Genomic DNA, 20,878 nt, shown 5'->3' with positions numbered 1-20,878 from the left:
AAGCGAGATTTTAAGGAAAATTCATGTATTCTCCGCGGATCGTTAGGGCCCAAAGACCCCTTTATCTTCTTTTCAAAATGAAATTATATGCTGAAGTATCATGTACAACGTGAATCCCTGCCTTCTCCTGTGACCCTTGAGACTATTTTTTTCCCTTTTTAGCTAAAAAGAACCAAGTTGCGGTAAAGGTCAAAAGGACTGGTGGATCACCTTCTGGAGTATCATGCTCCTGCCTTGTGAGTTTGAATATAGTAGAAATTCTGAGGTTTCTCCAAAGTCAGAAGCACCTGTCTACAAGTACACTTTTAATTCGATTGACGGCTAGTCTCATTCCAAAACGGCAAACCAGCTTCCAGCCGAGCAGCTCCATAGACTGATGAGCTATCCAGTGAATCACCTGCAAACCCTCGTGCGGTCTCCATACGAGATAATGCTGTTTCAATAGTTGGGATCCGAGTCCCGTGTTCCTGAGCAATCCTGACGGCGTGTCCAGCGTCTTTAGCGGCTAGCGTCACAGAAAAGCCTGGGGCTGTTCCGAGTGGCGGGGCATAAGCACCCGTTGTCATGCGTTTGGAGTAGCTCTCAATGACGGGACCGTACATATCGCTGATGAACTGCTCCATCTGGCGGGTACTGAGCCCCGTCTTTTCTGCAAATACTTGAGCCTCCGCGGTAAGCTCCTGTAAGCCAATGACAAAGATATTGCTATTGTAGAGATAAAATTGTCAGCAGTTTATCAAAAGGTACGTGACTATGCACCTATAGAAAGAGAGGACAAACCCTGATATCTTGAGCAGGCTGGATTTTCGAACGTCCTCGCCCATATCGATAATGCTTTTACCCATGACATCGATAATGTACGGGCGTATCCTACTAACTGCGGCGATAGGCCCGGCCATAGCGAATATTAGCTTCCCCGCGGCTGCCATGGGGCTGGCGCCGAATACTGGTGAAGATATGAACATGGCGCCTGCCTTGGCGAGACGCTCAGAACACTTTTCACTTGTATCTGGATGGACAGTTGAAGTGTCAACCCATATCTTCCCTTCCAGCAAAGCGCCACTCCATGCTCCTAGCGCCTTTGACACTAAACTGTCAAGTACGTCATCGTTTGAAATCTTAAATATGAGGTCAGCCTGCGCTTCAGTAGAAGCAGGGTTTCTCGGTAAGTATCTGGTACCATTGTGAAAATAACTGTCGACTTGAGCACCAGGGTTTCAAAGTCCCGCTCTGGTAGACCACCGACGTCTCGGAGGGCGTCGCCTCGAGAAAGCGTTCGGTTGCTGTACCGAAGGGGTGGCAGACCATTGGCTGCCAGGTGGTTCTGAAGGTTCAATGCCATGCCAATACCCATAGAACCCAGGCCATACTAGACAACGGTGAGCAAAGGGTATCGATAAATACCGGTGATCAGCGGCCTTACCCAACCAAAGGTCTCCGTGGACGCCATGCTTGTCTCAGCGAGTCTTTTGAAGAAAGCGGTGGCAAATTATCGATAAGACTTAATTATGGCAGCCTGAGGTTCAAACAGAGTAGCTCCATGCAGTTGAAGAGTTTCCAAGGGCCTTGTCTTTGTTTCTCGTCTTTCTTTTTTGTACTGAAGATATACATTTCAATTGCGGAGGCGGCGGTGGTGGAGCTCCGCTGGATTCATGTCACCCTTGACCCTGTCAACCCCGCGTGCCCTCACTCCGCGCCCCGCAACTCATAAGCCAAACCACCAGCCGAGATGATCTCTTCCAGCACTGTTGTCATAAAAGAACCCATGGCCCATACCGGCCTGTTCTTCCAGAATTGTAGTACCGTCTCCATGAAGCGTGCCTCACATGCCTCCGAAGCCATGCCTAATGCGGTAGGCTCCCGAGCCGGCAAGGAGACACATCGGGACTGGCCATTTAGCTCCTCCGACTGATTGAGGACCTCAAGGATGGAGTGGAAGACTATTGTCGAGGCTTCGAAGCGGTTCCGAACGCTTGTTTCTAATCCAGATTTTCGGCGTATCTCTCCGGATGCCCAGCGCAGCAGTCTCCAGATAGCTAAGAGGACTCTGTATGTAGCAACAGTAGCCCATGGCGCTTCGCACAAGAAGCCATGTTTTTCGGGACGGCCGGCACTGTATAATACATCCATCAATTCGTCGAGGAAGACCAGCATGCCGTCATCCCCGGAATTGTATCGAAGGAGGTTCTGCAAAGATCTCCGCGCTCCAATCTGAAGCCCAAGCGTGAGATGTGTTGCAGTTGTGAGACCAGCTACCACGCTATTCTCTACTATGCCGCCAATGAGGAGGTCGTCCGGTTTACATAGCGCTAGCTTGACCGACAGCGCTATTCTCTCGGCAAATTTTAAAATGTGCCAGTTCGAAGTGTTCGCTTCTGTAAGTTGCGTCGTGATAATTTCAGCTGCGTACCGCAAAGCCGCACTCACCTGTCTATTCTGAGATTGCGTGAGGATATGGAATGCGTTTGGGTCTGCCAGGGCAGGCGGCATTTGGTAGTAACACCGCGTAAAATCTCTAACCAGACTCTCTAGGCTGGTGAGTATGAACAACGTTGCCATAGTAGAAGCTCTCAGCGCCGCTAGTAGCTGAGGGCTCGGAGTGTCGGTCATGAGTGACTGAATGGCTAGGTTTAGAGACTTGGTCGTGGGGCATGACATGCCAGATGTGTCGTGAGACCGGATCAAGTATAGCGTTCGGGGTTCGTCACCGAGCTTTTGGGCCCAGCTCAGTGATGTATCCGCTTCCCAAAGTGCACCAGGCAGGGGTAGTTCCCAGTCCAGCTCAATAGGTGAAGTAAGTGGGCGTATGTTGCATGGAGAGAATATGTGACTGTCGAGGAACAGTATCGTGTACATGCATAGCTTCATAGATTCTGACTCCACGTAGGACATCCAGTGGTCGTGGATAGTTTGTTCTTCACCGTCGTTGTATCTCGTTGTTGATGTAAAGACGCTCTGGCGAAGAAGACCCAAGTCACGGGCAGCCTGTGGAGGCAGGTTAGCTACCTTACAGAAGAAATCCTGCTAAGGTCCGTGGAGATAAATTTTGCTTACATCAACAACCCAACGCAGCATCCTTTTCGCCTTTTCAAAATGGGTTGCATTTCCAGTGAAGGCGCCATAGATAATGTGTAGAAGCCAAGCTTGCATGACCCAGGTCCTTCGGATTTCCCTCCAATCCAACTCCACCTGAACGGCCATTAGTATTGAATCGTGCAAACACATGGCGCCCAGCTTACCAAACTCCAAAGTTTTTCTTGGCTTTCCATCCACAGTGATTGACTCTGCTGTACTTTAAGAACGGCTTCTTTTTCCGGGAGATGACTGGACGCGTACAGAATGCCGATAGAGACAATTATTGGTTTTGAAAGCTTGGGTATATCTTTGCACACACTTTGGCGATGCAAAAGTGGAAAAGATGGGTGAAAATTCTCAAAATAAGCAGTTACGTACTTATCAGTGTTTTGTATCACAATTCTGTGCCATCATGGACTGTATAAGCCTTGATGTCTTATAAAAACAAGCGTATAGGATTGGATGATGCAGGTGGTTCAGGACGTACTCTGTTGTGAACAAGTCTTGGGAGTTTGCAGCCTCTCCATTCTCCGGCGAGCTATCACTATAATTTTCGTCAATTGTAGTGATCATAGTGCTGATTGGAGCGTCTAAACTTGGCGAACCGCCAAGTTCTGGGCTATGTGACGATAACACAGTCTCATCCAGCGCGAGCCCGGTTTCTTCAGTCTCTACGCCTGCAGCAGGCACTGTCAGGACGCGACCAAATACACCACGACATCTTTCTGCATGACGCTTGCAGACGTCTTTTCTAGTAAATCGTGCTCGGCATGTATGGCACTTGAAAGGCCTGCGACTATCGCTTCCATGTCCTCCTCTTGATTAGCATTGTCCTTAAGGAGAGGGGCGCCAAGGCTCACTGGAGCGTTTGTGTCGTTCTAGGTTTTCCTTCCAACTTTGGTAAGCAATGAGACTATGTTTTGACTGTAAGCTTACTAACATTTCTGGTAAAGGTCTGGGAGCATTCGGTGCAAGTGAATGGCCGAGAGCTCATTGTAGATATAATGTTGTCTGCCGTGCGGTTGAGGAGTGAGTGTTGGAGCCGGTATACGGAGGAAAGTGACATCAAGCTATGTCGGGCCCGTGCGCTCCCATATCTAGGACTCGCTTATGCTACAGTCCGTTTCGCTGGCAGCGTCCAAAAATCGGATTTTAGCCTATTAACCCCGAAAATCAGTAAACTATCACAACAGGGGTCAAACTGGCCCAACTGGCCCAACTGGTGTAAACTGGCCACTGTAGCCCAATTGGGCCACTTTCGTGGGGCCCACGTAGTGAAATCTCTGTAAATTACAATATCTCGTGAAAAGCTTTTCGTGATGCCTCCTCGGCGGGCTCGGGCCCCCTCAATTGATAATACCACTGGGCCGGCGAAGCGAAAGCGATTGAAAACAGCAAAAGCCCTAGAGACGAATACAACAACCGGCTCGCCGTCGAGGGTAGTTATCGTACGTACGAGGGCGAGGGCGAGGGCGCAGGCGTCAGAGCCAGCGAAGACCCCAGTTAAGCCACCTCGACGCCGTCGGGTAGTGGTGATCCCTTCCCCAGCCCAGAGGGTTGCTCAGTTAGCAGAAACAGAGACAGGAATAACTCAACAAAACCTCGAAGTTGACGAAGTCGAGGAAACCCAACCGGCAGGCCACTATGAACACCAAGCTATTGGGCAGTCAACGCCGGGCCAGCGACTTCAATATAACCTCAACCTCGATGAGGATCCTTTTGCTGTTACGCCGGCAAGGCCTGGTCGACGGCCTTTACCTGATACCCCAACTCCTCGACGAACGCAACCACAGTCAATCAATTTAACTGTTACGTATACTCCTCTCTTCTCAGGCGGTCGCTCGCCGCCAAAGCTTCCTGAGACTATATACAAGTGGATATTTGACGAGGAGAGCGAAGTTGGTCATAAGTTGATTATCCAGTGGTCGAAAATCGAGAGGGATTTGGCGAAGCGAATCGACGCCCGTTTAAGGGCACAATATAATATCGAGAAGAGCTGGATTACCACGAAAATCGCCTGGAGAAGAATAGGATTAAAAGCAGTAACTATTGTATACCGCGAAGAATTCGCTGTTGACAGTGGCAACTGGCCGGTTGTTCCATGGTATGATATTTCGAAGCAAATTATCGAGAATAGTCGCCTTGGTGAGGTTCTTCTCGATGTTGAACTGGCCTACTCTGTCACTCCTACTGTAGCCGCAGTAGGAGAGCTAGAAGGCGTAGGATCACCACGAGGGCGACCGTCTCGACTTAGTCAACGTCAGACTGTAACAAATACGATGCTTCAAGCGATTGAAACAGAAGGCGATCGAAAGAGGAAGTTATTTCGAGACCTTCTTCGCCATAATCAGTGTAACGATTCAGCAACCTGTCAGAATACCTCGTCAGCTGATCCAACAGTTAACTGGTGCTGGGTCAACGCAAGAAAACACTATAAACTGACCGTATTTGATTTCGAGAAGTGGCAAGAAGCTATTCAGAAGGGCGAGGAAGGCGTATCAATATCAAACCCGCCTGCCCGCCTAATTGTTGATCTTGTTCAGCGTGAACAACGCGATATGAAAAAGCCCGATAAATCAGCAAATCGAGGAGGCCAAAATAGCCTAGGTGAAAAGTCTGCTAATAGAGGGCTTTCAGACACACAAGACCCAGCAAATACTGCCAATAATAATAGCGCAGTAGTCAACTTCTATGGCCTACCTCCGCCAGGCGGCCCAACGCAATATTGGCCAAAGTTGCCGCCGCCAACGATGCCGCCCCAATATTGGGATCTTGAGCCTCAATTTCAACCGCAGTCAGGTGATTACTCTGCCCGTCGGCAAGTAGAGGCTCCGATTCGTTCTTCGTCGCCAGTTGTTCCTGATTCGCCCTCAAAAGCAACACGCCAAGTTGATGAGTTCGTTTCGTGGTTTCTAGCTGTGAACGGCAAGAAGTTGGGTATTGACGAAGTGAAATTTACTCCGTTAAAGGCTTCAATAGTCAGTCTCCGCGTTATTCGTGATTACCCAGACAGCTGGTTCAAGGAGGTAGGGTTTTCACCACAACTTACCGCAGCAGTGAGAAAATCGATCAAACTTTTCACTACAACACAGCAATTTTACCTCCAACAGAGCGAACCTCTCGCCGCTGTACAATCACTCGTACAGGCAACGAAAAAGCCAGCAGTTGACCGTGAGGTTGAAGACGAAGTGTATAACCGACTTTTTGACGAGCGATTCGGAGAAACAGGCAATATCGAACGAAGCGCTAGTAAAGTAGGCGAAATAAGCGTTCCAGCGGGTAGGATCTCCTCACCGCTGCCAACTGGCGATATTGAGTTTGGTCGAGGTGGTGAGTAATATTGACGGAAGTGACGGCGTCAACTAACCAGAAACTAGAATTAGACCTCTTCGTCTCCTCGCCGCCGCCACCAATCCTTCCTCCTAATACCGAACAAAATCCGATCGAAGTCTCAGACTATATATCGTCGCCTTATACCCAAGAGGAAGAGGAGGTTAAACTAGGATAAATAGCAGCGACTACTGCTAGCGGAAAGCTTTGCTTGTGGATGTGAGCTGCCCTGCAACACCCGGGAGGATCAACCCAAAGACCGTTAGGTAGGTAGCAGAGCACTTTGATACGCCACGGATACGATTTATTTCACTATAGGCCTGACTTGAGGTTGTAAATACAGGCATTATTCATGTTTTTCTTCTCCTACTTCTCCTACTACAAGTTCAACAACTATTTACTACAAGAGGTGGATTCAACTCTCCTCCTGCCTCAATATACATATCGCTACTCGTCATAGCGTCACAGAAGATATCCTGTGTGCCGTCGAAGTTGATATATGAGTTACGGAAGTGCCCAGCTATCTGTGGGAGACGTTGCCCAACCTCAAGCGCGCAGTCGCGGAGAAACTCAGCAAAATCACGCTCGTCTAGTTCGTTAGTATTCCACGTACGGAATGTCTTTTTTACATGCTTTTTGAGGTCGCCAAAATACTCCTCGATGGGGTTAAAGTCAGGTGAGTACGGCGGGAGGAATTCGAGGCGTACGCCAGCGGCCTCACACGCTTGCCGTATATCCCCTTGCCGGTGAAAAGAAGCATTATCCATTATAATCACTGACTTAGGCCCAGGGAATATTCCACACTTTGGCAGTAGAAGTTGCTGTATCCACGCAGAGAAGCCCTCGCCATTCGTCGATCCAGTATATACCAGCAAGTCTACGATACCGTCAATTGCGAGTGCTGGCAGCAGTTGTATCCGTTGACCTCGCTCGAGGGGAACTGACCGCGTTGGCGTCAGACCCTTAGGCGCCCAACCCGTCCTTCTTCTTCCAGTGTTTTTATCAACGCCTGATTCGTCTACGAATATTAATTGTTCTGGGTGGTATCGACGTATACGATATAACCAATCGTACCGTAATTCTGGGTTTCGTTGTGAAGCAATTATGTGGGCTTTCTTTCTCGTCCAGCCAGCTGCGTGGAGGTGGCGGCTCAACGTTGATTTGCTGACTTCGAGGTTGAACTGTTCGTATAGGAATTCTTGCATCTCTTCGAATAGGAGGTCGTTACGATACTTTAATAATTCGAGAAGTTCGTTCCGATGCTGTATTTCCATCTTCTGCTGGCTTTCACGCCTTCGAGGGTATTGTTCTACCTCGCCAGTTATGTCGAATCGACGACGCCATCGTCGAATCGTTCGTTGGCTACAGCCAACCGCCTCTGCGATTTCTTCGTCGGTTTGAATAACAGAGGGAAGAAGTAGGTTAACTTTCCTCAGCTGGAGTTTTGAGAGACGTGGCGCCATACTGACGCGTTGAAATGAGTAGATTTGACGATACGGTGGCTAAATGCAGCTGAATGCGACCGTTGTAATTTTCCCAGCGAAAAAAACGGAGTTTAGCATGGGTTTGCATTAACCCCACCCTAGGGGGGTAAAAACTCGATTTTTGGACGCTGTCAGTGCAACGGACTGTATGACGCGAAGCACATTTCCGTTTATATGCATACTCCCAACGACTACCACCTGGCAATGCAGAGGGACCATTATGACAAGCCTAAACAGTCGACAGGTCAGATAAAATCCTTAGCATATTCCCAAAAGCTTGTTAAGTATACATTTAATAATATACTTTGCTCAACGGAGGGGCACTGCATCGGTTAGTGATAAGTGATGTGTATTCAGAAGCCTACATTCGTTGTGACTTTCTGTAAAACGATGCAAGAAATGTGATTTTTAGATGAAACATCTGACCGAGGCAATCGATAGATGAATTTCCAGCCTTGCAACGAATTTAGAGCGTCAAAAATTAGGCAGTTGTATTAATAATGAAGTGTCAAGTTGGAAGGATTGTAACCTTCAGCAAAGTCCCGGATCATCACACCTGTAGCAGGGTCGTCCCAAGCTACTGTCTCTCCCATCACTAGCCCATTGAACGTACAGAAGTCCATGATTCTTCCAGCACTCCGTGCAACCGCCTGGCTAGCAAGATGTGAATATCTGAACATTTATAACAGAATCAGAGGTCTCTTACCAAGATGGAGGTTCTATGGAGATCTCGTCAATCTTTCTCCATCCGATGATAAAACTAGTACCCGACTTGCAGAAAGCTTTTGGGCTTGTGGCATTGCATTTTTTCTTGTCGGAAGCAGCCAACTGGCCGATGCAGCTGACTACATCTGAGATCTAAATATTAATATCCTTTTGTCAGTTGGGTGGTCTTTGGCATTCCTCGCTTGGCAGATTTTCTGGTAATATCTTACAGAAGACCTGGCCCTTGGAAATGTGTTGCATCGAACGCTGTTGAGGTCGATTCCCTCTCTTGGTGTTTCTCCACTCTTCGTAGGAGGCTTGCTTGTTTTGTGTTTTACACGCGTCCGGAGCAGGTTCCTTCTAACGTTTTCGAGGCTAGAGAGTGCTCTGATTTGCAAGCTTCCTTTGCGAATATTCCATCCCTGACTGCGAGTAAGGGATGCCGCAATTGCCTGTTCAGGGGACAGGTGAGTCCCGTTTGGTTGTCTGCTAATAGCTTCCACCCATTTTTCATACGAGAAGTCCAAGTCGTTGGAAGGATGCTCTGATGAAGTATAATGTACCGGAGGAGGTGGTTTTTCGAAATTCGGGTCTGCGGCGGTAATGGGAGCGACCACCAGGATGGCAAGTCCTAAGAGAAAGAGAGCCAGCATGGTTTATGAAAAATATCAAATGGGGGACAGCGATTTAAATCTTACCAGATGTTCCAAAATAATGTTGAAGAATGCAGCACTCTCGAGGAAGAATGACTCAGAACATGGAAATGGATATATCACGATTATAACAAACACGTCATGATTGAAATCCAGGACACTCTTTATAGTCATGTTAGTCCCACCTCTTTTGTAACTGGTTGTCTCTTGCTCGCACTGTGTCACTAGGTTCTTGTGACTCTTGTGTACAACGTTGGTGTATAATTTTGGACAATTACCAAACAAACTAAATCTAGCACCGAGCTTAACCTCCTAGCTTCAAAGGTTATCTTACAGACATAGAACGTTGCTACATTACCTCTCGTCTCGTATGTGTGTGTGAATGTGCTTGTGAGTGAATGGGTCGGATGTCTGTTGTTACTAGGTAATTCAAGCCTTTGCCCAAGCTTAACACGGACTTCTTTCACTGCTAACGCAAGGGGTAACAAACCTAATTACTTAATCCAGTGTTAAGTCAAAACGACTTTAGCTTTGGGTAACTCAGAAGTGAGACCTATTTCCTAATGACAAGTGGCAGCAGCTGTAAAAGATAACCCGTTATAGGTTCAATACGCCCCTGTACTGAGACACTTGATACTGGCTCTTCAAGTAGAAAACTTAATATCTGTGTCCGGATGACCAGTCTCCAGATCACATGCCTGTTGCTTATTGACATTCGATGTGATAGTATCAAAATTGAATAATGTAATTATCATAAGACACTAGTACCAGCCTTATTTAGGAAGAGTACAGACAGCGGCAATCATGGAAAATTAAATGTTTGTTTGCGCCTCAAGAAGCGGACAGACCTTTAAACTTGGCAACTGATTCCTTGTTCCTTGACGCTTCAATACTGTATCACCTGACCCAGAAAAGCCTGTAAAGAAACTACCTTGATACTATTAATATAACTCCTTGCAAAAGACAAAGAACGCCGTTGTATTCAAATTGGCTACCAGATTCGCTAGGATAGTTGGGTTAAGCTCTCATGCTAAGTCTCGACGAAACATTAGGAAACGAGCAGGAATGTAGACGATTCCGAGGCAATGGTCGCCACGATCAAGATAGTGGGCAACCCAAGAGAAGCCGGTGTGAAATTATATGCAGTTGGCTACAGGTAATAGTGTGTAAACAATTGTTGGGATACCTATACGAGTCTCCATTCACCCTACCGTGGCTGAGTTGCCACTTATAGTGCTCGGCCACCACGCCCGTTTACACCTGACTGATGACACGCAGCCAAACACCAGGCATTGGGAACATAACAAACAGCCTGATTCCTGGTTTCTGGCGGCAGCGCATCCGCTTTCAACAGGTCTCAGGAAGCTCCTCGAGTGTCCCACTAAAGCCATGGGCATTTGGCCTAGGGCCCAGCACGGCGCCTAGCCCGCTTCTTTCCCGGCGGCGCAGCTATTTCGTTCCCAGGAAATAGATTCCCAGGAACAGTACCCTAGTCCCGGCGGGCTATTCTGTTCCCAGGAAACAGGCTCCTAGGAACTAGTACCCCAAACTGATTTCCTGATTCCTGGGAGTGACCCTGACGCAGGGTACTGATTCTTGGGACGAACCGATTACTAGGAATGGTGCCTGGCGCAAGGAACTGGTTCCTACACTTTGAACCAGTTGGGCAGCACTTCATATCAGATTTCAAACCTGTCTTCGACGTCATCTCAACCATACCATCTAATTACTACTATTACGCAATAGTTATTCAAGAAATATTACCGAGCAACTACCTAGGAGAAGGGCACGATCAATAGGATACCATCAACTCAAAGAATATGCATGAGACATTGATCGGACTGGTTTCAGCTACTGTACCCAGGTATCTTATAGAGTACGAAGAGGATTCGGGGATAGTTCTTCAAGATAAGGTACACAGGAACATCTAGGCGGTCGGGTACGCCATAAATGATGACCTAGAACATGGGGTCAGTTGGTGACTCTGTTATCAGAACAGCTTTCTCAGGATTGTTCGCAGCGAAGGGCTTTACAAGACGGCATCATGCATTATGTTATGACAGGTTGGGGGGCGTAAAGACTAAGTTGAATTTACAACAGCGACAGGATGGCAAGGCATGTTACGCGTCATAAGACACGGGGCTGATGAAAGCACTTAAATACTATCTGGCTACAGCTATGGACTAGGCTAATCATTAGTTTTCCGACAGATCCATGAGCATCATATCCTTCATTGTCGTCGTGAAATAATTATGTCGACGTATTATGACTTTCCGACTGTAACGTCATGAAGTCTCAGTTTACAGAGTCAGGAGGCAAACCGTCAACACAGCCGGCAACAACAACGCGCGAACGTCGGCACCAAAATGCCCAGCCAGTGAATCCGACTCCGTCGGCGACGGTGAGCCGGTCGTTCCACTTGGAGTGCCGCCTCCAGACCCAGTACTAGTAGTGGGTTCAGGCATGGAAGCGCCGCCGCTGCCCTCAGTCCAGTTAGTCACGGGCGCCTTGGCGTCGCCGATGAGCAGACCCGAAATCGCACCCAGCACGCTCGTTCCTTCACCGACGCCAGTGATGCCGCCCGTTTTGTTATCTACAGTCTGCGGGTCGGTAAACTCGGCGTCGCTCCAGTAGAAACCACAGGTCGTCGTGCCCTTGGAGTTGTCCTGACACTGCTTCGCCGCAGCCTGGGCTGATGACCTCAAGACGATAAGCACCTTTTCTGAGAGGAAAGGGGCCACCTGGGTGGCGACAGAGAGCCATCGATGGACATGGCCCTTCATGAACATGGCGTCGGTCGGGCAGCTGCCCTTGGTTCCTTCGCAGGTGGCTTCATAGGCGATGCCCTTAGGGAAGAATGTCTTGATGCTGGCCTCGGCAAGTTTTTCGGCGCGGTCACGCCAAACATCGGAGCCATTCGTCTATAGAAAGAGGTTAGCCTGGGTTTGCATGATCCCAGGGACAAGCAGCTCGTTACAGGGCAAACTTACAAAGTTGTACATGAACGCAGCACCCTCTGTGAGAATAGCCGCGTTCTGAGACCACTGATACTTCGCAGGGCTGGTACAGTTGTCGTCCACATTGGCTCCGTCGTATATCTGCCAAGTTTTGGTCTCAATGAAGCCAACGCTTTCGAGCCAGTCCCACGCCTTCACAGCATGCTCAGCATAGGTCGTGTTGCCAGTATACCTCGCGAGACGGGCACCCATGTTGAGGAAACACGCGTTTGACATGGCTGCAAATGCGCATTAGCATCATCTATCCTAAGCCAACATCGCCGAGGGGAAAACCCTTACTATTCTTGTAGTTATACCCAGCATTCGACATCAATATCTGCCAACGCAGCCCGCCCCCGCACGTCTCGTCGTATCGGTCCGGCGAAGCCTGATTCGCCCAAACGTTCTTGGCCACCTCAATCCATGAGGGCTTGCCATCCGCGCTCGGCAATTGGTACTCCGCAGCTTGCAGCGCAGCCGTGCCCCAGAAACACTGGTCGTCGTTCCCCATCGACGCGGTCCAGTTAGGCGGCATGTAGTTGGCATTGGGGCCTAGTTGGAAGGCCAAGGCCTTCACGATGCTGTCTTGGAAGGAGTCGTCGCCGGTCAGGTGCTGGTAGTCGACATAGGTCTGGAAGAAGCTGGCGCCGTGGTACCAGTAGTAGCCGCCCGAGCTCGGGGTGGGAGGCCCTGGGAGAATGCCGGGGATTTTGCCAGGCTGGTCGCCCTCGTAGACGGTGAATAAGTCCTTGGCGAGCTTGTTGGAAGATGCAACAATCTCATCGCGAGAGCTGGTCCTGAATTCGGCGGCTGAGCCAGGGAGTCTGCCAAGGAGGAGAAGGGTACTCGCGAACGCGAACGCAAAAGACGGAGCCATTCTGTGATTCAGTACACAACCTGGTCGCGAGAGATTCAACAGCAACGAGAGTTGATTGCAAAGCGAGTGACTTGACACAACAGAAAAACGAATGTGAAGTAGGCCGCAAAAATAGACTCCCTGATAGAATCAAGCAGTGATGAGATGAGACAAGCACACAGCCAGGCGAGTGTCTTCCTCTAAGTTCACAAAGTGAAAAAGACAACGAAAACTTTGAAAGGAAAAACACAGCAGTAAAACACCACACATGGTGTCGCGACAAACACGCCATGCTTAATGCTTGCTGAGGTCAGACCCCGCGTTAACCCCCCGCTTTGCCGCATCGGTCACCTTACCTTCCTCAATCGAACCGTTGCATGCTGGGCGAAAATCCTACGTAGCCCCGGAAATTTTCATGTCGGGGGCTGAATGCAGATCGGGTTGGTATTTGAAGGGGACTTCCGGTCGCCAAACATTAAATGGCGTGTGACCATATGCGGCGAGAATATTCGAAGTAAGAAGTGAATGCCATCTTCCCCTTCAACCCTGAACGCTGTGCTCGATGAAAACTTCAACACATTCGTACCGGTCTCTTTGCTACGATGCTTCCGAACCGCTAAACTCATTGGCCGCCTTCGTGTTTGCCGCCTTTTTTAAAATTGGAGGGCTCGTCTCCTCCGACTGACCCTGGTCGCTCGTTCGCCCCGCGTTATTGGTTTCTTCTTCTGTCGACTGTGCCGCCTGGGAAACCTGTTCTGTTGTTTCGGCCTTAGTACCACCCTCGTTTGGTGCGTCGTTTTCTTGGTCTCTGAAGATGAAGGCGCTTAGCGCCTTCATCTTCAAAGCCGTATTTCTCTTGGCCTTCTTCGCTGCCTCCGCTTTCTAGCGTCGCTGGCCCTTGTCCATGATGGCCTTCTCCTAGACAACCCATTCAGCAACCTTGTCAACGGCTAAATCAGCAACACTCCAGTACCTGAGAAGGAACACCTGGTGTCACCGTGAAAGCACCTATTAACTGAAAATTCTGATTCAATCGGTTTTCGTCTGCAGCCAGCCCAACTTTGTTTCAAAAATGTAAACCGCTCAAATCACCAACTTCCATGCCTTTTTGATGAGCGTTTCTGTCACTCAAAGTCTAGAAAAACTTCCGCTGTTGACCGATCATAGGTAGTTACTTGTCACATTTTACAAAGAGTTATGACATGCCTACCAGCTGTTACGTTCATTACCAGCAGCAGGTGATCGTATCAGAGTAGTTTTGGTTCCATGAGGTCAATAAGAGTAGTTTCAAATATTCTTGGCTTCGAAGATTATTTTAAGTTACGGATGTCTAAATAGGCCTAAAGGTCACTATCATGGTGTAAAAAGAGGAAAATGGAGCACTGAGAACCTCACATTGTCATACGCGGAGCGAAACCCAGCTTAGAACTCTACAAGTCCAAATAAAAGTCAAATCATGAAACAGCGCCTTCGCTTGAAGCTGATAAGTGCGTATTAAAGTGAATGGGCAAGCCTCCCCAATCTTCGATAGACAAACCACTAGATGGGAAGCATATGTGTATCCCATCGACATAATTGCTGCCTATTGTTCCAAGAAACATTTGGGCCAAAAAGCTGATGCTTGAGCTGGTATGCCTGATAATCAACTGATTTACAAAGAACCTATGTCTTTGTGGATGCAAAATTGAAGGGCTATCTATTCCAGTTGCTTTTTTTTCCGATACTCCTTCCTCTTTGGTTCTGTACAAAGTTTGGCATTATTGCACAAAGCCCAATTCACAGTAACAAGATTCCTCTCCCTGCCTTTGACCACTTTCATAAAGCCATGATTCGTTAGTAAACGAAACAAAAATGGAAGAAAGAGAGATCACCTTGGAAAGCGTATCGCCTGACCATGTCATATTGGTCTTCGAACTTGAAACCGCAATTCCTTAAATGCCTTGCAGCTCTGCGAGATTCCAACGGATGTTTGGAAAAGACTTTACCACAAGATTCCTTTGGGCACTTTAAGACGTAGAGAGCAATTCGTTTCTCTAAGTCATACGGAAACACCCAGAAATTTGATTTCCAGATTCGATCTCTTTTAATAGGACCTCGGCTTGCGAGTTTTAGATCAAGAGACCAGGCCTCTTCAGTCGCCTGAGACACAAGATATCCCCTGACTAATTTTTCGCTGGAGTTAGAGAGCTGAGAAGACAGCTTGGCTTTTGACTTTTTTTGAGAAGCTGTCGCGAGTGGCGGCTGCGTAGACCGAACCCGCTTGCTGTCTTCCTCATTTTCGTCTCTCTGACGATCGTTGAGATGAGACTTTTGCGGACGAACGGCTACTTGATTTGATTGAATTCCAGCAGATTCCTATTTTTAAGTGGTTAGTGTGATAAAGTGTTCTGGCGTTAAAGTGGCGATTTATTGCTGACCCTTTCCCACGTTATAAATTCGTCATGTGTCTGAGTGCTACAATCAACATAAAGACTGCATTTAGCAGGAGTGGGACTATTCTGCGTCGATTCCGAGTCGTCTTTGAGTTTCGGCATGCAAGAAATAGTTATGTGTGGTTTGATGAAGACGAACCGATCGCCAGTTGGAATTGTGTACTCGTCGGGCTCTCCAAGGACACGTTCAGCCGTTGGCATTGAATAGGCCTCCGAGATAATCTCCGATTGTGTTTCCTGCAACATGGAACAAAAAGCTTGATACTTGTCAATATGGTCCGTTAGGTACCTTTCAAGCTCCAAGTAAGCATCTTTCCAAGTCTCCAAATTGTAGTCAAGTTCCATCCTGCATTGTTCCAGCTTTTTATGTCGCGGATATTGCAACGACAAATCCCCCGACGGGATAAGCTCCATATCGTCTTCCATCATCAGTTCCGAAAGGATGCCACTATTTGCTGGGGAAGCCATTGAATGGGGATTTCGTTTTTAATGGATACCACTCAGAGCTTCTGGAAACAAGAATTAGTATTAATCATTCTGAAGCCATTGAATAGCGTAGGTAATTTGAGCCGATAAAGGATCAGAACATACCTAGGAGTCTTCGGTATCTCGATCGAATTGCTGTTAGAATTAAGGGCTGATTAGTCCGTCACTGGCGAATGTTGTTTTAATGCCTTGGTTTCCAAAACCTTAATCGCAGCTATGGTATGCTGAGTCAATCAAGATGAACTCGATATGTGTGTGCACTACCATTAGATACTTGTACATAAAACGGATGAGTGGAGGGAAATAGAAGTTTGAATAACTGATAGTCATGAGCAGGTGCAACACAGGCCATTTTGAAAAGCCGCAAGCGCCCCTTTTGTTTGGATTTCGCGTCATCCACTCAAATTGCGTGTGGCTGACATGTAACTCCAGCACACATCCAATTATTGCTGCCAAGCGTTTCTGGTTCGCCAGTCTATCCAAGGCCTCCGGCTTCCGGCCATTCCAACAATCACCTTTTTGGACAGGTTCCCGATGGAACGATAAATATTTCGGCGCACTGTATGAAGTAACGGCTCAGTGTCATTTCTAGCTTAGACATACAGGGGGCTTGACCCCTGCAAAGGGGGCGGCTGACGTGCAGACGAACATGGTGTTGAACCCCGGATGCTTCCAACCACAAAATCTACATGTATTGGATGGCATACTTTCTTCTCCGTCCTGTTGCTTCTCTACTATCACAACCAAGGTCATCCAGGACGGTTGGTGTACGCCTTGTTGTTGACCAAATACCCGTCGTAAAGATGGGTCAACTAGCCCAACCCACAGGCTATGTGGTGTCATACCCTTGACACTCTAGCCTTTGCGTGGTTGGTTGCCGTCAACATCTGTACACATCATTTTTTGGTACATATAGCGTATTTTTTGGTATGAATAAGAGGCAACTGGCTTCTTAAAAGACAGCCATCTAGATTCAAGCGCTTCCCCTGTTTGTCTGCTCCAGCGCAATACCTTTCTAGGGCCGGATATTCTGAACCACACAAACAATGGCCCCAGCATTTTCTAAGTTGGTCGATACGTAAGTACAACTCATGCGGTTTCTTGACTCTTCATGCTTTGTTTCGCCAGCCCTGCTGGGCAGAATTTTTGAAACCAGTTGCTAACCGTTGCGTTTGCAATCAGTACCCTTGGCCTTGACATAGGCAGCACTAGCACGCGTGCATGTCTCTGGATTCCTTCAAAAAAGCAAGCTATTCACGTCGAGAATACGGTTGAAAAGATGTCTGGAGCCCTTTTTCGGCCTGGCGACTACACTTCCGCAGGGTATCCATTCGAACCTCAAGGTCCGGTATACTTAGATGGCGACTCAGACCCAAATCGCCGAGAAACTTCTCTCAAGTTTGGATTCTATCCGCTTGCCAACGTTAAGGACAAGGATCTCCTTGAACAGTACCATCTGGTCCAGCCATTGATGGAAAAAAAGGATGACCCTAGGTTTCGTGCAAGGCTCCGCCAAGGATTGGTTGAGCTATTGACCGCCGTGGATCGCGACGTACAGTCTAATTGTCGGATCAAAGGTCTCAAAATTACACGTATAGGCTTGTCCATACCAGCACAGTGGACGCTTGAATTTGAGGATGTCTACCGGGAGATCGCGATGCAAGTATTTGGTTACATTGGAGGGAATATTGAAGCGAACATCTTCTTCCACACAGAAACCGAGGCTCTGGCACATTTCCTCCTTCACGAGACCCCTGAGCATTTCCAGGTTCGGGAGTCTGAAGACTATAGAGTTTTCTTATTTCTTGACTTTGGTGGGCATAACATGGTAAGTCATCTCATTGCACATTGCACCTTCAGTGGGGAGAAGAGAACGAGAAGACATGGAAAGGCTCATGGACAACGATAGAACGGGTGTATCTTCAACTTGGTTCAGCGCGATCAAAACGAAAGCCCAAGTTTCTACAGGATAGGAGATGCTTTTGGTACGTTATACGTCACTTTGTGTTACTGAGCTTCGGTTAGTAACTCTTCCCCAAAGGTGTTGGAGGTGGCAGTGAACACTGGACGTTCAACATTGGCAAGAGAGTCCTACATGAGATGAGAAATTCAACAGGTATGAGCCTGTCACTAGAGGAGCAGCGCGATATGCTTGAAAGTTTCAACATAAAAAAAGGAAGCCTGGGACCCAGTCGAGCCCGGGCAAATCAGCCTTTCAAATTTGGACCTTGTCCTGTCAGTATGTCATTGGAAGACATCACAGAATGCTTCGAGAAAGGCCACAAGAATGTTTTTGAAAAGGCCAAGGGCGAAATCGAACTCGTCTCAGAATATAAAGCGGTGCCGCAGGTTATTATATCTGGCGGCACAGCAAAGCATACAGATGTTCAGATTCGGCTGCGAGGATTCTGCAACGCGGCAGGAATCCCAGAGCCATGGTTTGTTAGCGGTTCTTCAATGACTTATAGCTCTGGCAAGATTGCCCATGGCGTCGCCATGGCTGCAAGTAATTGCTTGACAATACCCGAGTTCATGGCGCGCGGGGCAGCCTTCGGGCTACAGACGCGAGAATGTGCGAACCGTGGCAACACCAACCCTAACAATTTATGGAATGACGTTGGCTATTTCCTTCTGAGCCAGGTATTTCTGCTTCGGCGGTCTCTTAGAAAGCAATCAATAAGCTAATTCGAAAACCAGAACAGACAAGTCACCTTGCCTTTTCAAACCGGAGGAAATGACGAATACAAAATCATTTGCGATCCGTTTTTTGAAAGCCATCCAAGCAAAGATCTTCATTTTGATAGATGCTACGATATTATAGATCTTGGCAAATCGAAGGCAGGGTCCAGATCTATAACGCTATCTCTAACATCCAACAATGGATTGACATCTTTGGTCATCAAAACTACCAGGGAATGGAACGGGGGCCATAAAAGAAGACTAAAAGGGCATCACAGGCAACAAGATCACAATCAGATTGAGGAGAAAGAGTCACCTCCTTTACCGATGTACTTTGACGGAGGCACAAACTGTGCACATGTCGACCTAAACGAATACGATATCACGGGACTTGATTTTGGGATAAAGAGAGATAACAAGTGTCTTGAAGAGGGTGTTGACAGCACGAATGTTCAAGAAAACGCCGATACGCCGAGCCACACACATATGGAAGGAGGAACTGAATCGACGAACAAATCGACCGAACCCCTCCCGTCAGCTATATCTACTGGCGGCATACCTGTCAGCGCAAGCTCACTATCCCAGAAGTCCCTGGTCGCGATTACACCCCAAAGAATACAACAACCTCAAAGACGTGAACCTCTGGCAGTAGCCCCACGTCAGAGTCTTTCGGCACAAAGGCTGACACCATCTGTTCCATCAGGGGGCTTTACGGCAGTAAATAATACAACAACGACAGCAAATTCAACGCAGAGGAATGTCCGACTTGCTCCAACGCCAAAATATCCAGCGCAAGGGTCAAATCTCCGGCCTACAATACCCAAGAACGATCGACTACCTTATGTGCCAGGGAATTCAGTGGTAGCCTCGCCTTCCAGTGCTTCAGCATCCAACAAGCATCCGGCACCCCAGAAGCCGAAAGAGCCGGCTTTTAATTCGTTTATTTCACCCCTAAGTCGGCTGTCATATCCCAGCATTCCTTCGCGCGATGATGTAGGCAACACGGCCACCGAACGTTCTGGTCGATCGAAACCCATTTGGGAGAGAGGTAAAGCACCAGAAATCAATCCTCGCACTGGTAAAGTGCAACTTCCTTGCAAAAATTACAAGGATTATCTGAAGAGTATGAATGATGCAGGAGATCAAACACCTCAAATGGAAAGGAAAAGAAAGCGACAACGTGAGTTATTGAGCGACTCATCTGGGGAAGATTAAATTAGGTAGCGAAACGAGGGTGGTGTGAAAGACCCGCCAGTACCTTGCACTTCAATATCAATTCTACCAATGATTAGAACACCCAAGTCACGTATTCAATGCATCCGAAAGTCACGGAAAGACTGGAATCTACTCCTTGTGGAGGCTTACCGTAAAAATCAAAAGGCGGCCATTGAGGGTCTGATTTGAAAACCTTTCGTGTTGGTGCTAAGATGAGGCAACCCGTTGTGATAAGGACTTGCATCCGGAAGGGTTCCCCGGGCAGTGTGCCTGCGGGCGCAAAGCACTTCTCTGCAATGTATCTAGCTTAAAGGGCCATAACCGGAAATGTTGGCCGAGAGTCCAGTATACAGTGTCAGGCTTCTTTCTGCACTTGGAAAGTTCACGATTCTGTTACTCTGTTGGTGGCGCAGAGCTCATGTGTTGTGCCACTGCCTCGTTGACCGGGGCCTGATAACAGGGAGCGGCCCAGGCCCAACAGAACCAACAACGCGTTCCGACAGCGCTTGAATTTTGCAAAACTACTGGCCAAAGCATCAGGGTATTGATTGTGGCGTTCCAAGGGCGCTGGCACATACACACACCAACGGTTGCGGAATGCAACCACGGCTCACCCGGTGCCCCAGGGCGGGTTGGGCTTTCCGAGCGCCTAGCAAAGTCGGCTCTATATCCAAATGAAGCTTCCGTGAAGGAGGACTGCAACCTCAAAGAAAGACTGATGCCAAGCTGGAAGAAACAGTCCGAGGCTCCCCAGCCCCTGTCAACTTTGGATCAAGTCACATGGCGATGAGTTAAGTCCGCCCTGTTAGGCGGTTGTATTAGATCTCAGCTGCTCCACACACCTACCGGCAGGCAGGTTCAATCCATGTCCCGGATGCCTTCCGGCTTGCCGACCATTACTGCATACCCCTGAAACAGAGAGTCTATAGTGGTTGATCTGTAACCTGACTAGGCTTGCAAGTGTTTT

General features: G+C 48.2%; 7 protein-coding genes across 7 annotated transcripts; 2 read left to right on the top strand and 5 right to left on the bottom strand.

Annotated features, from left to right (window-relative positions):
* Positions 1–305: 305 nt before the first annotated feature.
* CTRU02_212787 (uncharacterized protein) lies at positions 306–1,450 on the bottom strand (the record flags this gene model as incomplete). The annotated part of the gene is made up of 4 exons (XM_070205911.1): positions 306–705; positions 781–1,118; positions 1,181–1,369; positions 1,424–1,450. 4 exons carry the CDS (start codon positions 1,448–1,450, stop codon positions 306–308), a joined length of 954 nt encoding a protein of 317 aa, XP_070060304.1.
* A 236-nt stretch (positions 1,451–1,686) lies between these two features.
* On the bottom strand, positions 1,687–4,069 carry CTRU02_212786 (zinc finger protein ADR1; the record flags this gene model as incomplete). Its single annotated transcript, XM_036723375.2, has 6 exons — positions 1,687–2,985; positions 3,055–3,189; positions 3,240–3,477; positions 3,563–3,887; positions 3,936–3,963; positions 4,016–4,069. 6 exons carry the CDS (start codon positions 4,067–4,069, stop codon positions 1,687–1,689), a joined length of 2,079 nt encoding a protein of 692 aa, XP_036584651.2.
* Positions 4,070–4,394: 325 nt separating this feature from the next.
* Positions 4,395–6,583, top strand: CTRU02_212785 (uncharacterized protein; the record flags this gene model as incomplete). The annotated part of the gene is made up of 2 exons (XM_036723376.1): positions 4,395–6,405; positions 6,453–6,583. The coding sequence occupies 2 exons, from the start codon at positions 4,395–4,397 to the stop codon at positions 6,581–6,583; spliced, it is 2,142 nt and encodes a 713-aa protein (XP_036584652.1).
* A 208-nt stretch (positions 6,584–6,791) lies between these two features.
* On the bottom strand, positions 6,792–7,610 carry CTRU02_212784 (TPR domain-containing protein; the record flags this gene model as incomplete). The annotated part of the gene is made up of 1 exon (XM_036723377.1): positions 6,792–7,610. One exon carries the CDS (start codon positions 7,608–7,610, stop codon positions 6,792–6,794), a length of 819 nt encoding a protein of 272 aa, XP_036584653.1.
* A 773-nt stretch (positions 7,611–8,383) lies between these two features.
* CTRU02_212783 (uncharacterized protein) lies at positions 8,384–9,247 on the bottom strand (the record flags this gene model as incomplete). The annotated part of the gene is made up of 3 exons (XM_036723378.1): positions 8,384–8,543; positions 8,596–8,747; positions 8,825–9,247. The coding sequence occupies 3 exons, from the start codon at positions 9,245–9,247 to the stop codon at positions 8,384–8,386; spliced, it is 735 nt and encodes a 244-aa protein (XP_036584654.1).
* A 2,300-nt stretch (positions 9,248–11,547) lies between these two features.
* CTRU02_212782 (glycoside hydrolase family 76) lies at positions 11,548–13,120 on the bottom strand (the record flags this gene model as incomplete). The annotated part of the gene is made up of 3 exons (XM_036723379.1): positions 11,548–12,168; positions 12,238–12,482; positions 12,544–13,120. 3 exons carry the CDS (start codon positions 13,118–13,120, stop codon positions 11,548–11,550), a joined length of 1,443 nt encoding a protein of 480 aa, XP_036584655.1.
* A 4,176-nt stretch (positions 13,121–17,296) lies between these two features.
* On the top strand, positions 17,297–18,702 carry CTRU02_212781 (uncharacterized protein; the record flags this gene model as incomplete). The annotated part of the gene is made up of 3 exons (XM_036723382.2): positions 17,297–17,845; positions 17,927–18,002; positions 18,059–18,702. 3 exons carry the CDS (start codon positions 17,297–17,299, stop codon positions 18,700–18,702), a joined length of 1,269 nt encoding a protein of 422 aa, XP_036584658.2.
* Positions 18,703–20,878: the final 2,176 nt, after the last annotated feature.

The sequence above is a fragment of the Colletotrichum truncatum genome (assembly GCF_014235925.2).
Source record: "Colletotrichum truncatum strain CMES1059 chromosome Unknown Contig_0009, whole genome shotgun sequence".
In the NCBI taxonomy this organism is placed as follows: Eukaryota; Fungi; Ascomycota; class Sordariomycetes; order Glomerellales; family Glomerellaceae; genus Colletotrichum; species Colletotrichum truncatum.
Note: the sequence above shows the minus strand (reverse complement) of the source record. Positions and strands in the feature narration are given on the sequence as shown.